The sequence below is a fragment of the Rhinolophus ferrumequinum genome, chromosome 9, assembly GCF_004115265.2.
Source record: "Rhinolophus ferrumequinum isolate MPI-CBG mRhiFer1 chromosome 9, mRhiFer1_v1.p, whole genome shotgun sequence".
NCBI lineage: Eukaryota > Metazoa > Chordata > Mammalia > Chiroptera > Rhinolophidae > Rhinolophus > Rhinolophus ferrumequinum.
This window is the reverse complement of record NC_046292.1, coordinates 15,508,995-15,522,112: the sequence shown is the minus strand read 5'-3', so window position 1 is coordinate 15,522,112 and position 13,118 is coordinate 15,508,995. Positions and strand designations below refer to the sequence as shown.

General features: G+C 52.6%; 1 protein-coding gene across 4 annotated transcripts in view; it reads right to left on the bottom strand.

The window, feature by feature from the left end:
* Positions 1–13,118, bottom strand: part of EPHB2 (EPH receptor B2) — a 187,744-nt gene that overhangs the window by 119,547 nt on the left and 55,079 nt on the right. For 3 of the 4 annotated variants that reach the window (XM_033114948.1, XM_033114949.1, XM_033114951.1), the window contains exons 2-3: positions 5,822–5,886; positions 1,986–2,670 (exon numbers count right to left, since the gene is read on the bottom strand). In XM_033114948.1, the coding sequence (XP_032970839.1) occupies positions 1,986–2,670; positions 5,822–5,886 (750 nt within the window). Of the gene's footprint in view, positions 1–1,985; positions 2,671–5,821; positions 5,887–8,591; positions 8,609–13,118 lie in introns of those variants that run through there. The other variant, XM_033114950.1, reaches the window with a different exon arrangement.

Sequence of the window (13,118 nt, the reverse complement as noted above, 5' to 3'; positions counted from 1 at the left end):
GGCCACAGTCAGATTCTTCTCTGTCTCACCCAGTGCTCAGCACAAGGGCTGACACCCAGCAGGCACAAGCAAGGTTTGCTGAGCGAATAAACAATGAGCATAGAGCAGCGGATTCTGCCCCCACGGCCTGCATCTCCCAAGGCCGGGCACTTTCACACTCACGTGTAGAAACCCAGATCTGTTATCTCCCCCAAGAAACAGGCCTTTTCTTCCACCTTCCCTATTTCTTTTCCAGGACCATCACCTCCCTGCAAGCGGGAATTCCCTGTTCCCCTTGATTCTTCCCTCTCCTCCCCTTCCTGCCTGTCTTCATATCTCATCTGATTCACGGTTAAACATCCCTTGCCTCTGCTCCTCCCTTTCCCCAGCACTGCGGACGCCCAGCCCAGGCAGCCACCATTTCTTCAGATCACTGCTTCCCCACAGGCTATTGCTCGGGTTTCTTGCAACCCCCCCATTTGTCCTCCCAGGGACCTTTCAAATGCTGCCCTGAGGGCGGGAGGGAGGAGCTACGGACATGGTGGATATGACAGCATTTATAAAGGTGAGGATCACTGCAACACCCCAGGCTGAACTTTCACTGGCTCTTCGGGTTTCCTAGAATACGGTCCAAACTCTTAGCCTGGCATTCAGAGCACCAGGGTCTGATTCCAATGCAGAAGACAAGAAGCATAAGTAGGCTTCCAATCTCCTATACCACCACCATCACCATCACAACTCATATGGCAGAGTGGGCTTTATACGCCAGGCTGGGCTTTATACACATCGTCTCATAGTGTGTGCTTTCCAAGTCTTACGTCGTTGAATCCTCACAACCACCCGATGAAAAGAGGGTTTTACACTCGGCCCAGGACGGACAGCTAATAACTGGCAGGGCTAGGCTTTGAACCCAAGTCTGTCTACCTTCACAACCTTCTTACCACCAGGCAGCACCTCTTAAAAACGTCTTATGTGTGCCACCCACCTTCGTGATTCTTTGCCATAATCAAACACCACCTGTACTATTGTTTACTTAATATTTTTCCTTCAATGAACTTAAGTGGCACAGTGGTTCAGGAGGAAAGAGGGTTTGGAATCCCACTACCTGGGTATAAGACTCCTGGCTCCTCCACTGACTCTGTTTGAGAGTAAGTTTCTCTGAGCCTCAATTTCTTCAAATAAAGTGGCACTTTGCCTCATAGGGTTATTGTTAGGGTTAAATGTTAGACCTGTCAGGTGCTCTGCACACACTGACGGTGGTGGTCAGGAGGCCAGGCTCACAGTGCGAGTGTACTTCCCCATCTCTTTGCGTTGAAAGTAACTACGTGACTTGCTTTATGGCCACTGAAATGTGCATAGGAGTGATGGGGTGGGGGGGCCCATCCAGGCAGAAGCTTTTGAGCCAGTATACAAGCTGCCACACTTGCCCTTTCCTTCTGCCCTAGTGATCGTCACTTTCAAAACGGTGGTTCCTCCATCTGCTTGGCTCCCAGGAGGAACCCCACGCTGACCCCTGACGGATAAGTAGCACTGAGTGAGAAATAAACTTCTATTGTTCTGTCACTTCGGCATAGCCTGGCCGATACTGACGATACAGCAAAAGCTCAATAAACGTTAACTTAAAAACGTGATTTACTACAATTTACACACATTCTTAAGAAGGAAATGACATCACTTTGGTACATGAAGAAGTAAAGCACCACTTGCCATCGATAATATTCTCAAAATCATTCAAATGAGAAACACTTCTCTTCAAACGACTAAAATCATTGCGCGACCCCCTGTAGTACCTACACGTACCACCATCAAGAAGTACTGTTCAAATGCCTCCCTCTTAAGAAGCGGAACAAGGGCTGTGGATCGGGGAAGCCTGGCCACAGACTGCCTCGCGGTCAGCTCCAGGCCACGGCCCTTGCCAGCCTGACCTCCAAGCTGCCAGGCCCAAGTCTGCAGCCAATACCCATTCCATGCCCTTCCAGGGGCAGCTGGCTCATGGCGGCCCTTACCTCGGCAGACGGTGCCATTCTCCACGGCCTCAAAGCCCGCTTTGCACATGCAGCGCCCAATGGGCACTAGCCACTCGCCGTCCCCGTTACAGTAGAGCTTGATGGGCACGTCCACCTCCTCAGCATTGGCGATGCAGCTGCCCCGGGCAGCCACCAGCGAGGTGCTCTCAGCCCCCGACAGCGTCTCCTGGAAGATGGCGCCGTTCTGGATGATGCGGGGGCACTTGCGGTAGAAGACGCGCACAGCGATGAGGGACATGCAGCCGCCGTAGTCCTGGAAGGCCAGGTAGAAGCCGCTGCGGGACACGGGCCCGAAGCTCCGCACCTCGGTGTTGATCTTCATGACCCGGCCACCCAGATCCACCTGGGAGAAGCTCTCGTCGGCCGCGATGGTGTCCACCTTCACCCATGGATTCTCCATCCAGTTGGGGAAGGTCTTGGTGGCTGAGTCAAAGTCGGCCTCGTAGTAATAGAGGTTGAAGGTCTCCTTGCAGGAGCCGGGCACATTGGGAATGCTGCTGCAGTCACGAACGGAGAACTTCATCTCCACGTGGATGCGGTGGGCACCGCGGCGCCGGATGAACTTGGTCCGTAGCCAGTTGTTCTGGCTCGACTCAAACACATTGCATACCTGGTATGTTCGGATCGTGTTCATGTTCTCATCGTAGCCACTCACCTCTTCCCACTGTGGGAGAAATGCTAGTCAGGCAGGGGTTGGCAGGGCAATCAGCCCTGGGGAAGATGCTGTATGCGAGCGGAGACACAGACCCCCCTCAGGGAATCCTCCAGTCTGATGGCATGGACAGGGCTCCTAGCATCAGGGGCCCCCTCGTCTAATGGGGGAGGTACAGCTTCTACCTTACAGACAGTCCACTCTGATGACAGAGACGTGATCCCCTACCATCGGAGCACTCCCAAGTTGAGGGGGAGACAGGGCCTTGGCCCTGAAGAATTCCCCAGTCTACGACGGAGATACGCCAATCTAATGGGAAGGGCGTACACCCTGCCCTTGGTATTCCCCTGGTCATATGGGGGAGGTGACCCTTACCCCTAAGGGTTCACTAACCTGATAAAGGAGCCATGGCCCCTGCTCCTGGGAAGCTTTCACCTGGGAGGGAATGTAGGGAGAGGCCCACCTGAGGGACCTCCCTGCTGAGAGCAGACATAGCTTTGTGCTCGGGGAACCAGTCTGAAGAGGTAGACAGTACTTCTGCCTGCTGTGAGCTGCCTGCCTGACCGGAGAGACACAGTCTGTGCCCTTGGGGACTTCCAGTTTGATGGAAGAGCCCTTACCCCTGTGACCGGGAAGACAGGGCCCTTCCCCATGACCTAAGTGGCTAAGATGGTGCCTAGAGGGAAGTTTCTGCCCTTCCTGCCTGGCGCAGGTGTTTTGGCATCTTCTCTATACCCAGCTGAGAGTTCCCAAGCCTCACTGCTGGAGGGCGCTGGGCCGGGCCGGGGAAAGTTGGGAACGGCAGGGCACAGCGCACCTATTCCCTCCTCACAGACCCTCACAGGCCAAGCCCACTCACAGTGCTGAGTCTTTGTTCACACTTTTGTGCCCTCCTTTAGCACCCTCTAGTCTCTTCTGTAATCTTTCTGGAACCTCTCTCAGTGGGCTCTCCCTCTGGCTGCAATGTTTGCATTCATCGACTCTCACTTGGGCCTCTGGGGAACAACCTGCCTGGGTGAGTGTCACACACTCACGGCCTTCTTGGTCTGGGCTCCCCAGTGGGACTGAGCTTGCTTGCTGAGGTTAGCTCCTGTTCCCCTCCTTCTCCTGTGTCCCCCTTGGTGGTGCGCTGGCTTCCCCTGGAGTAGACCCAAAAAGGGTAGACCCAAAAGAGTTCCAACACAGAGCACTCCCTCCCACTCATGTGGTATCAGGGGCTGAGGGCTATAATAGGAATTCATTTCTTTGTCATGTTTATCACACATGGGGCGTATGATTATCCCCATTTTACAGGTGAGGGAGTAGAGACCAGAGAAGTAGGGCCCCTGGCACTCGACCCAGGTCACATAGACCCAGACACGTTTACGTGCTTGCCCACATTGCCCTGAAACATGAAGACCCAACAGTGCCCCAGGAGTCGTGGGTTTTGTCCCAGCTCTGCTAACTTGATGTGTGGCCTTGGGCAAGTCCTTTCCGCTTTCTGGGCCTCTATTTCCCCAACTGCCAAATATAACTGTGATGAGATGGGTAGGAGAGTTGTCACCCTCAAGCGGGCATTCTTTGTCCTTCTGCCTCCCTCAGATTCTCTGAACTTTAGTTTCCTTAGCTACGAAATGGAAATAATGATGTCTTCCAAGTCTGCACAGGTCAGAGCGGTAGCTGCTGGCCTGGGTGGGGACGCTGCTGTGGAGGGCAGTGCTGTGGGGCAGGGGGAAGGCCTAGCTGGGGCCTGCTGGCCCAGCTTCTACTTCCATGGCAGCTCTGAAGCTCCTAACATTGCATTTAATTTTTTTTTTTTTTTGGTGGCACCATGTGACAAAGTCAGCCCCTTGTTACAACCACTGCTCTTCTTCAGAACTTAATTAGAGCACTTAATTAGAGCACTCTGCCTTTCTCCCTTCTCTCTAATTAACATGCGGAGGCCCTGCAGCCTAAACACCCCAAATAATTGCGTCCGGGGGCCCTGCAGCCCAGCCTGGCCTCATTACTGGCAGGGTGGGGCTGTGGGCCCTGCCGCCTTCGCAGATGGAAAATTGGTGACAAGAAAGAGCCACAGAAAGAGGCCTGACCCTGGGGCCCTGCCTATTGAGAACACAGGCCTTGTGGGGTTGGGCGGGGGGTTGGGGGGGTTGAGCAGCTCCACCGGGCAACAGCTGAGTCCCAGCAGAGGAGCTGGGATGGGGAGAAGGGAAGGGATGGGCTGTGGAAGCCCAGAGTCCTCCCCAGAGAGCTGGGCGATGAGGAGGGAATGATGTGAAAACATGACGGTGACAATGACGATGGTGATAGTTATTATAGCTACTCGTTATCGGGAGCCCACTCTCTCTGCCAGGCACTGTGCTAGATGCTTTGCAGGAAAACCTCACAAGAGTCCTTTGAGGAAGACATTATTATTACCATTTCATAGATAAGGAAACTGAAGTTCAGAGATGTTAAGGAACTGGCCCTAAATCACACAGCTGGAAAGTGGCAGAATTGGGACAGAATTTCAGGAGTCTTGTCCCAAAGCTTATACAGAAGTGCTGGGCTGGTTGGTACAGGGTGAAAGTGGAATCTCAAATTGTACCTGATCTTGCCCTCAGGGAGCCCACAGACTACATGGGCTCAGATCACGGGACCCAAGGAAGTGGGAAGAGCTCAGGGAAGGGGAGCCTTGTGTTATGGGGACCTAGAAAGGGGGCCCAGAGGACTCAGTAACAGCCCTAGATACAAACCTAAGGCCCATCACTTACTAGCTGTAGGGCCCCTGGCAGGTGGCTACAACTCTCTGAGCCTTTGTTTCCTCACCTATAAAATGGAGGTGATTCCTCCTCATACGACAAGAGATGATGTGTGGAAAGTTGCCTGATACAGTATCTGACACACACTGGATGGTCAGGAAATGACAGTTCACTTTCCTATCTGTAAAATGGGGTAGTACAAGTACCTACTTGTGAGCCTCACCCTGAGGATTCCATGGGATAGCTGAATGCATCCAGCATGTTGTCATGGTAACTGGCGCTCCATCAGTGACAGGGGACTAGGTGGGTGAGGCAATGAGCTGCTTAGCTCTAGGCCCTGAGGGAGGGAAAGAGGCTGGAAGGTGAGGAGGGACATCCAGACCCTGCAGCAGAACCCCAGGTATCCTGGGGGAGGAGGCAGGATTTGGGGACCACTGACTCACCCCTGATGGAGGATGCACAATCCAGCCCAGCTCTGCCGTTGCTGTGGTTGAGTCCATCAGCGTTTCTGTGGAAAGAGCAAAGGGTCAGCATCCACCTGTATACCCAGCATTGTCAATCATCCCAAGACCCCACCCTTCCAGGGCCTTCTTTACAGCACCTACTTCCATTGCTCCAAACAATCTTCTGGCTCTAATCCTACAGACTACCCTCCCATTAGTCCCTTCCTTTCACTCCATAATCCCGCCTACTCTTATGCTCCAGCCAATGGTCTGATTCTACTCCTCCAGACTCCACCCCATAAGGCTCAACTCCAGTTCTTCTACCCATGGTCGTGCCCCTCTCAGCCAATCATGTCCCACCAACCTAGGTATTGGCCCTTCCCTCCTTTACTGGCAGGGAAGGGTGGTCCTAACCTGGGGTCTCCTGGATGGGCTTCAGAGAGTCCACTTGGAAACCTCGAAGTTTTACTTGAAACTTAGGGTTCTGTTTGCTTTTCAGCTTGCATCAAATTCTCAAAAAGCAGAACATGTGCCTTAGAGGAGCGATCCTTCCATCCCAGCTGAGCTCTATCTGTTACCCCACCTAGCCCCTCTGGTCCACACCTCCTGTCAGGAATATCCTCTCCCCTTCTCCAGAAACCTGGAGTCCTTCATTGTGTCCCCATACCTGGGCCCCCCTCCTTCAGAGCTTGGTCAACTCTGCCCCTAGGATAGGGCCCTGGGGGTAAAGGGGTATTCTGGGTGAGCACTGTGCCGAGCGGGGCCAGTTCATCACCTGCCCTCTGTGGGTTTAGGAGACTCAGCTTCTGCACCAACCAGGGCCCCACTTGCCTCCCCTCTTTCCAGTAGCTGAAGGGAAGACATCACAAAGCCTATGATGAAGGAGACACACACGGCGAGAGAGGTCCCCATGAATCCCTGATCAGAATCAGGATCCATCCCCTCTACCTCTTCCCTGCCACACGGGCTTCAAAACACTTTTCAAACTGAACTGCAATGCACTGAGCAGATTTAAATTGGCCCCTTTCAAGCATGCATTCAACAAACATTGCCTGCTGCCTATTCTGTACCAGGAACTGCTGGGCACCCTAGAGAGGAAACAATGACCAGGAAGACCCTATTACAGAACAGATCATAGTCTGGTAGAGGAAATGAGGTGTGAATCCAACTGGCTACGAGAGAGTAGGTGGAGAGACCTAGAAGGTCACAACTGGACTTTTCAGTGAGAGTGGGTGAGAAGCATGCTCGCTGTCAGGCTGCCATTCTGTGCCCAGGGCAGACATCACCAATCAATCCCCACACTTTGTGGCTGCACGATGCTTCTCACCATGGTGCTCCAGGAAACTAACACCCACCATTTCAGATGTTACCCTTGCTCTAGCCCAACCGCCTCATTTTGGACATAGGACTACCGAGGCGCAGAGAAAGGAAAGAGACTTCCAAGAATCACACAGGAGTTGGTGGCAGAGTGGGAGTTGCAGGCCTCCTGCCTCCTACCCTGTAAACTTCTAGACACTTAGTTTGATGGCCTGGATGAACTAGAGGGAGGAGAGTGGGGGCAGGGTGCTCAGTGTCCAGGCTGCCGTGAAGGTCGAAATGGGAGTAACAAAATCTTGAACTAGGTAGGGCTCGGGGTGGTGGGGATGGAGGGCAGGGATGAGAGGAAGCATTTAGCCAGAGGTGGCCCCAGTCAGACCAGCAAACTGACAAGAGAGGATGCAGCAGTGTCCCCATGACAGCCTGTGGCTTATGTTTTCGGTCACTGTGTCCCTTTGCATTAGGGGCTGGTGAAGGGAGCGGGGGGATGCCAGGGACGGTGGAGTCCAGTGCCAAGGGCGTCTTTTTGATGGCAAATTGGAGGGAAGTTCTATTGTGTTGCTTTGGAGCTGAAAAAAGGGTTCCTTTTCACACTCCGAATGCTACAGATTTTTCTTCCTGGAGAGAACAAGGGCTGAACTTTTAACCTGTTTTCTCTCATCGGCCTCAGCCAGAGACGCGCCAAGCCGGGCTCTCTGCCTGGGCCCGAGGAACAGCTGCTGGGAACTGTGTCGAATAGGGAGAGGAGAGACTCTGCTTGGGAGGAGAAAGGGGTCGGGTGCAAGCCCGCCAAGCAGGTGGCCCCACCCCTTAGCTGGATTCCTGGGCTGACCCAGAGGCCAAGCCCTGGAGGATTCCTTGGCCCAGAGGAGGGGCTGTGAACTGACATCCTCATTGTATGGGTGGAAACTCAGGCCCAGGGAGGGCAAATGACTTGCCAAAAGTCATACACTAAAAGCTGGTGCTCAAACCCTTGACTCCCAAGGAACGCAGGCCAGCGGCTCCCATTGCCTGCTCTGCCTCCTACCACATCTGGAACAAGCCAGGGGAGGGTCTGGAAGTCAAGGGCTGGCTGATTCACACACGGGAATGGGCTAAGGAGTGTGAAGTCTGCAGATCCCCTGGGAGGATGCCAGGAAGGCAGGTGCCGCCTGCGCTCTCTTCTCATCTTGCGAGTCCTAGGCTTCTCCTGGATGCCGGCCTCTGTAAAAGCCATTACCCCTCGGGGCTGTAGCAAGAGGAAATACCTGGATGCACTCCCCATAACTTCCTCTTGGCCTTTGCTTTTCAACGTGGACACCTCCCTCCACCCTCTGAAAAAAGGGCAGGTTAAGCAGAGCAAATAAACTAGGGGTTGGGAGGTTGAGAGAGACTTTGATTCTAATACCCGCTCTGTTACCTACTGGGTTTGTAGTCTTGGACTTAAAACCTTTCTAAGCCTCAGTTGCCTCACCTGGAGAAAAGCCATGATACCTTCTGAGTGGACAGGAGGAAAAGTGACGGGAAGTATATTAGCTTGGAGCTCGGCACAGAGCAGATCCTCAGTAAGCGGCAGCTATTCTTTCGTAATTGAGTGTGGTACTTTTTGGCTGACCAGTGCCTGCACACACACCATTTCCTCTGGACTCGTTAGCTGGCCCCTGAAAGTGAAGGCGGGTCCAAGAGGCTCTAGCTTGGGCTACTGGCCTCCTTACACCCCCACTCCCGCCTCCCACCTCCCACCACCACACCCCAGACCTCACTTGCCAACATCTGACAAACATCAGTCTCTCACCCGATGGCCGCAGCCCCTGAGGAGCCCTTCCCAGTCTGTCTGATGTACTTTCCTGGGATGTCCTGAGTCTCCTCTTAGATCCTCTCAAACCAAGCACAAAAGACAAACTGAGTTCCCCAGGGAATGGAGTTAGTAATTCTTGTCTCAGGAACCTGGGTGGATTCAGGAAGCCAAGCCCTATTTTCACCCCCAGCACTCCTTCCCTTTCCCCCATAACACCCCAGATATCTCCCCTCTAATCCCAAAAATCAACAAAAGGAGAGAACTCATGTCCACTAAGATCCTATTAGGAGCTAGAGACCCTCAACAACATTCTTATACCCATGCCAAGAGATAGTTGATGCTGTCCTATTTCGCAGATGGAAAAACTGAGGCTTCCAAGGGCTCAGGAACTCACCCAAGGCCACACATCTATTCCATTCACAAGCTGTGCTCCAGTTGCAGACTTTGTGGGGTTCTCTCACCCCTGTACCTCACACCTCACACATACCGTTCCCTCTGATCTCCTTCTCTTCCTCCAACCTTCTCTGCCCACTCTAAATCTCCTCATCCGTGAAGTCTTAACTCAGGTCATCTCCTCTGGAAAGTCCTCCTGAATCCACACCACCTCATAGCTCTGTCCTAGCACTTGCAGATATCCTGGGTGAGAACCACTGGTGTGTGCCAGGTTCTTCCAATGGTCTACGGTTCCCTGAAGGGTGGCTGCCAGGTCCCGGTTCTGAGCTAGTGTTCTGCTCCATCAGGGCAGCATTCATAACTTCAGCCATTTCCACCTATAACCTGCACTTATTTAGCGACAGTTTTTCTTCCAGTTGACTCTTTTTTTTCTTACGTGCATTTTAAAGAGGAAAAAGCAATCATTATCAAAAATGGAAAACCAGTATCACTTGCCATAAAAAAGAGGGTACACACAAGATTATTACAATTAAAAATGCCTGCAAACTACCTAACATCATTTCACTTCCCACACTTCGGGGACCTCTAGTCTCCATCAAACTGCCTCCGAGGTGCTGGGAATGTCTGTCCCCATCGCCATCCCCAAGGTGACAATGACAATTCCTCATGCAGGGGAAGCTGTTTTCAGTGTACACAGACAATTAATCACAACACATGTGACAAAGACCGCAATGTGGTTACGGATGGGGTACCGGGGGTTATAGGAACCGGGTGTCGAAGGCGAGGAAGAAAATGCCCCATTGAGGGACGGCTTCCTGGAGGAAGTGACACTGAATGGAGGCTTGAAGAATGAGTTAGAAGGAAGTCAGTGAGGAGAGGCTGAGTGGGAAAGGCATGGTAGGCAGAGGGAACAGCAGACGCAGAGGCAAGGTGAGCAACAGATGGTTTGTGGGAGTTAATGGCGGGGGGGGGGGGAAGGGTGGGGCAGGGAGCGGTGAGAGCTGAGGGTGGAGCCTGGAAAGGTAGAGCGGGGGCTGCTCAGAAGGTCAGCAGCTCTCCTAGGCCCCCTTGCTGGACGACGTTCACCTGCCCACAGCCTTTTCAGCCTCCCCAGTCCCACTGGCCACCTACCTTGTCTAACAACACCCTTTCACTTGCCTCTGGGCACTCCAACCCTGGCTAGCCCTTTGGAAATGTCCAGTTCCCAAGCCCTGGATACTGTAAGAGATCGTTTAAAAAAAAAAAATCCCCTTGGGTAGATGAGGAAACTGAGGCTGTGTGGACAGGTTCCTAGCGTCCCGGTGAAATCTGGAACCAGGGCCTCCCGCCACCAGCCCAGAATACTTTCCTTAGTGGGAAAACAGGGTTTGGGCCATGGGAGCAGCTTTGGCCCTTGTCCTACTGTACCCGCACCCCCTTCTCCTTCCTGGAGACTGCACAGAAGAAAGCAATCAGGAGGCCCTGATTGCACAGGCTGGGGAGGCCCCTAGGCCCCTCCGGCTATGTGTGAACGAGCAGTGTGCATTTCAGAAATATTTGAGCTAAAAGGGGAGACACACTGAAGTCGTTAGTGTTGGGCCCAACAGGAGGGTGGCTGCGTGGGGCCCGGACAGGCGCTACCACCACCCTGTTTTCAGGCTGGAGGGGCTGGTCTCCCTCTTCTCCATGATCCGACTCTGGTCAGCTCTGTCTGACCCCCTCTTGGGCCATAATTCTCTAGGGCTACAGACACTGTCTGCACTAAAGACAGTATGTGAGCGTTCCAGAGACGTGAGGAAGAACTTTCATTAAGTACCTATTGTGTGCCAGCCATTGAGCTTCACACTCACAACAACCTGGAGGGTACATGTTAGTAACCCCATTTAATAGGTGAGGAAACTGAGGTCAGAGAAGTGAAGCAACCTATACAAGGGCATACAGGCAGGACTAGGATTTAAACACACATTTGTCTCATTCTACATCTGTGTTGTTTTTAAGAGGCCATAACTATAGACTTAAAAAAAATACAAAACAAAACAAAAAAAATTATTGAGGCTTTTTGTATGTTTATTCTCTCCCTCTGTGTGGGCTTGTGTGAGGACAGGAAATAAAAGAGGGAAGGGCAGCAGGGGAGTAGGGTACAGACTGTCCAGGCTAGAACCTTGGCTCTGACACTCTCTAGTGTGTGACTGCAGGCAAGCCTGTACGCCTCTCTGAGCCTCAGTTTTCCTATCTGTAAAATGGGTCATGTGAGAATTAAGTGACATCATATATGTGAGTCCTGCTGATGTGACATCTCCTAGGACCCTCATTTGGGGGGAGGAGCTCTGACTTGTTCACCACTGTATCCCCAGCACTTGAGAACTGGTTCTGGCACACAGCAGATGTATTCACAGGATAAAGTCCTAGCTCCACAACAATGCATTCAAGGACCTTGCTGACTGGGCCAGCTAATCACCTTCCAGCTGCACACTCCCATGTCCCTAGTGTCCAGGCATCCTGCATTTCCTTCTGGTTGCAGAAGGCACTTTGGGCCTTGGTGACTTGACTATTCCAGAGTTTTCCCCCTGGAATGCCTGGTCCTTCCAGCGTTGTTAGCCTGGCTAACTTCTCTTCCAAAACTTAGCTCAAAGGCTCTTTCTTCCTGGCAGCTGTCCCTGAATTCTCCTGGGTTAAGTAACAAGATCACGGTCATTCAGTGAATGTCTACCCTACCTAATGTGTGCCAGGCCCTATGCTGGGCACTGGGGATGTAGAAACAGATCAGTAGGTCCTTCCCTCAAGGAGCTTCCAAACTAGTGCCCGACACATGTACTGTCTACAGGGAGAGGCAGAGTGAAACGACTGGTCCACGCTGCCGGGAGCCAGGAAACCCTGAGGAAGAAGGGATCGGCTCTGACCAGGGAATTAGCAAAGGCACCTCAGAGGAGGTGGCATTTGAGCTGGGAGAAGAGGGAAGGGTACGCCACAGGGCACAAAAGAATCAAAGGCACAGAGGCCTGAAACTCCAGGGGCAGTTTGGGTAACAGTAAAATGTGACGACTTGTTCTCCATGGTGGGCTCTGGGCAAGGCTTTAGCATTCATTATCTTATTTCACTGAAATTATTTGCAAAGTAGGTACTTTACTGTCTCCCTTTACAGATGGCAAATGAAAGTTAGGAGATGTTTTCAAGGTTCCCATGTCCAGGAAGTGGTGGAGCTACGTCTGCCTCACATCAAAGCCGGTGTTCGTAATCACTGCACCATGCTGAAATTTCTGCCCCTTGCGGTGGGAGCAAAATGCTTCATGAAGTGATATGGTAGCTCAGAGTGGGGCAAGAATATGTAGGGCCTTGGATGTGGGGCGAAGGATTTTGGATCTTGTCCCAGAGGCAATGGGGAGCTATGCAGGATTCCTGAGGAGGGTCGTGATGTAGACAAACACCTAGTAGCTGTCCCCTGGGGTCTTTGCTCCAGACTGGCCAGCAGCCCACAGCCCAGGCAGCAAATCAGCCTGGCGTGTAACCCAAGCAGCAGATGCCACTCTGGACCCTTCCCAGCAGCTCCGGTTGCTCCCTGTCTAGAGCTAAAGGGGCTGAGGTGACTCAAACACAGGCCTGTCTACCATATCACAGCCTGGTGAGAGGCCAGCCACAGCCTGGAGGCCAGGCCCAGGCTATCTATCGATGGCTGGGAGTGGGACCATATTTCCCAAGGTTCGAATTAGAAATTCCAAGAGGAGGCAACAGTCAGGAATCAGGAGATAAAGTTCAAGGCCATTAATAAGCTGGGTGACTTGGAAAAATCACTTCCCCTTGCTGAGTCTCAGTTTCCTTATCTGTAAAATGGGG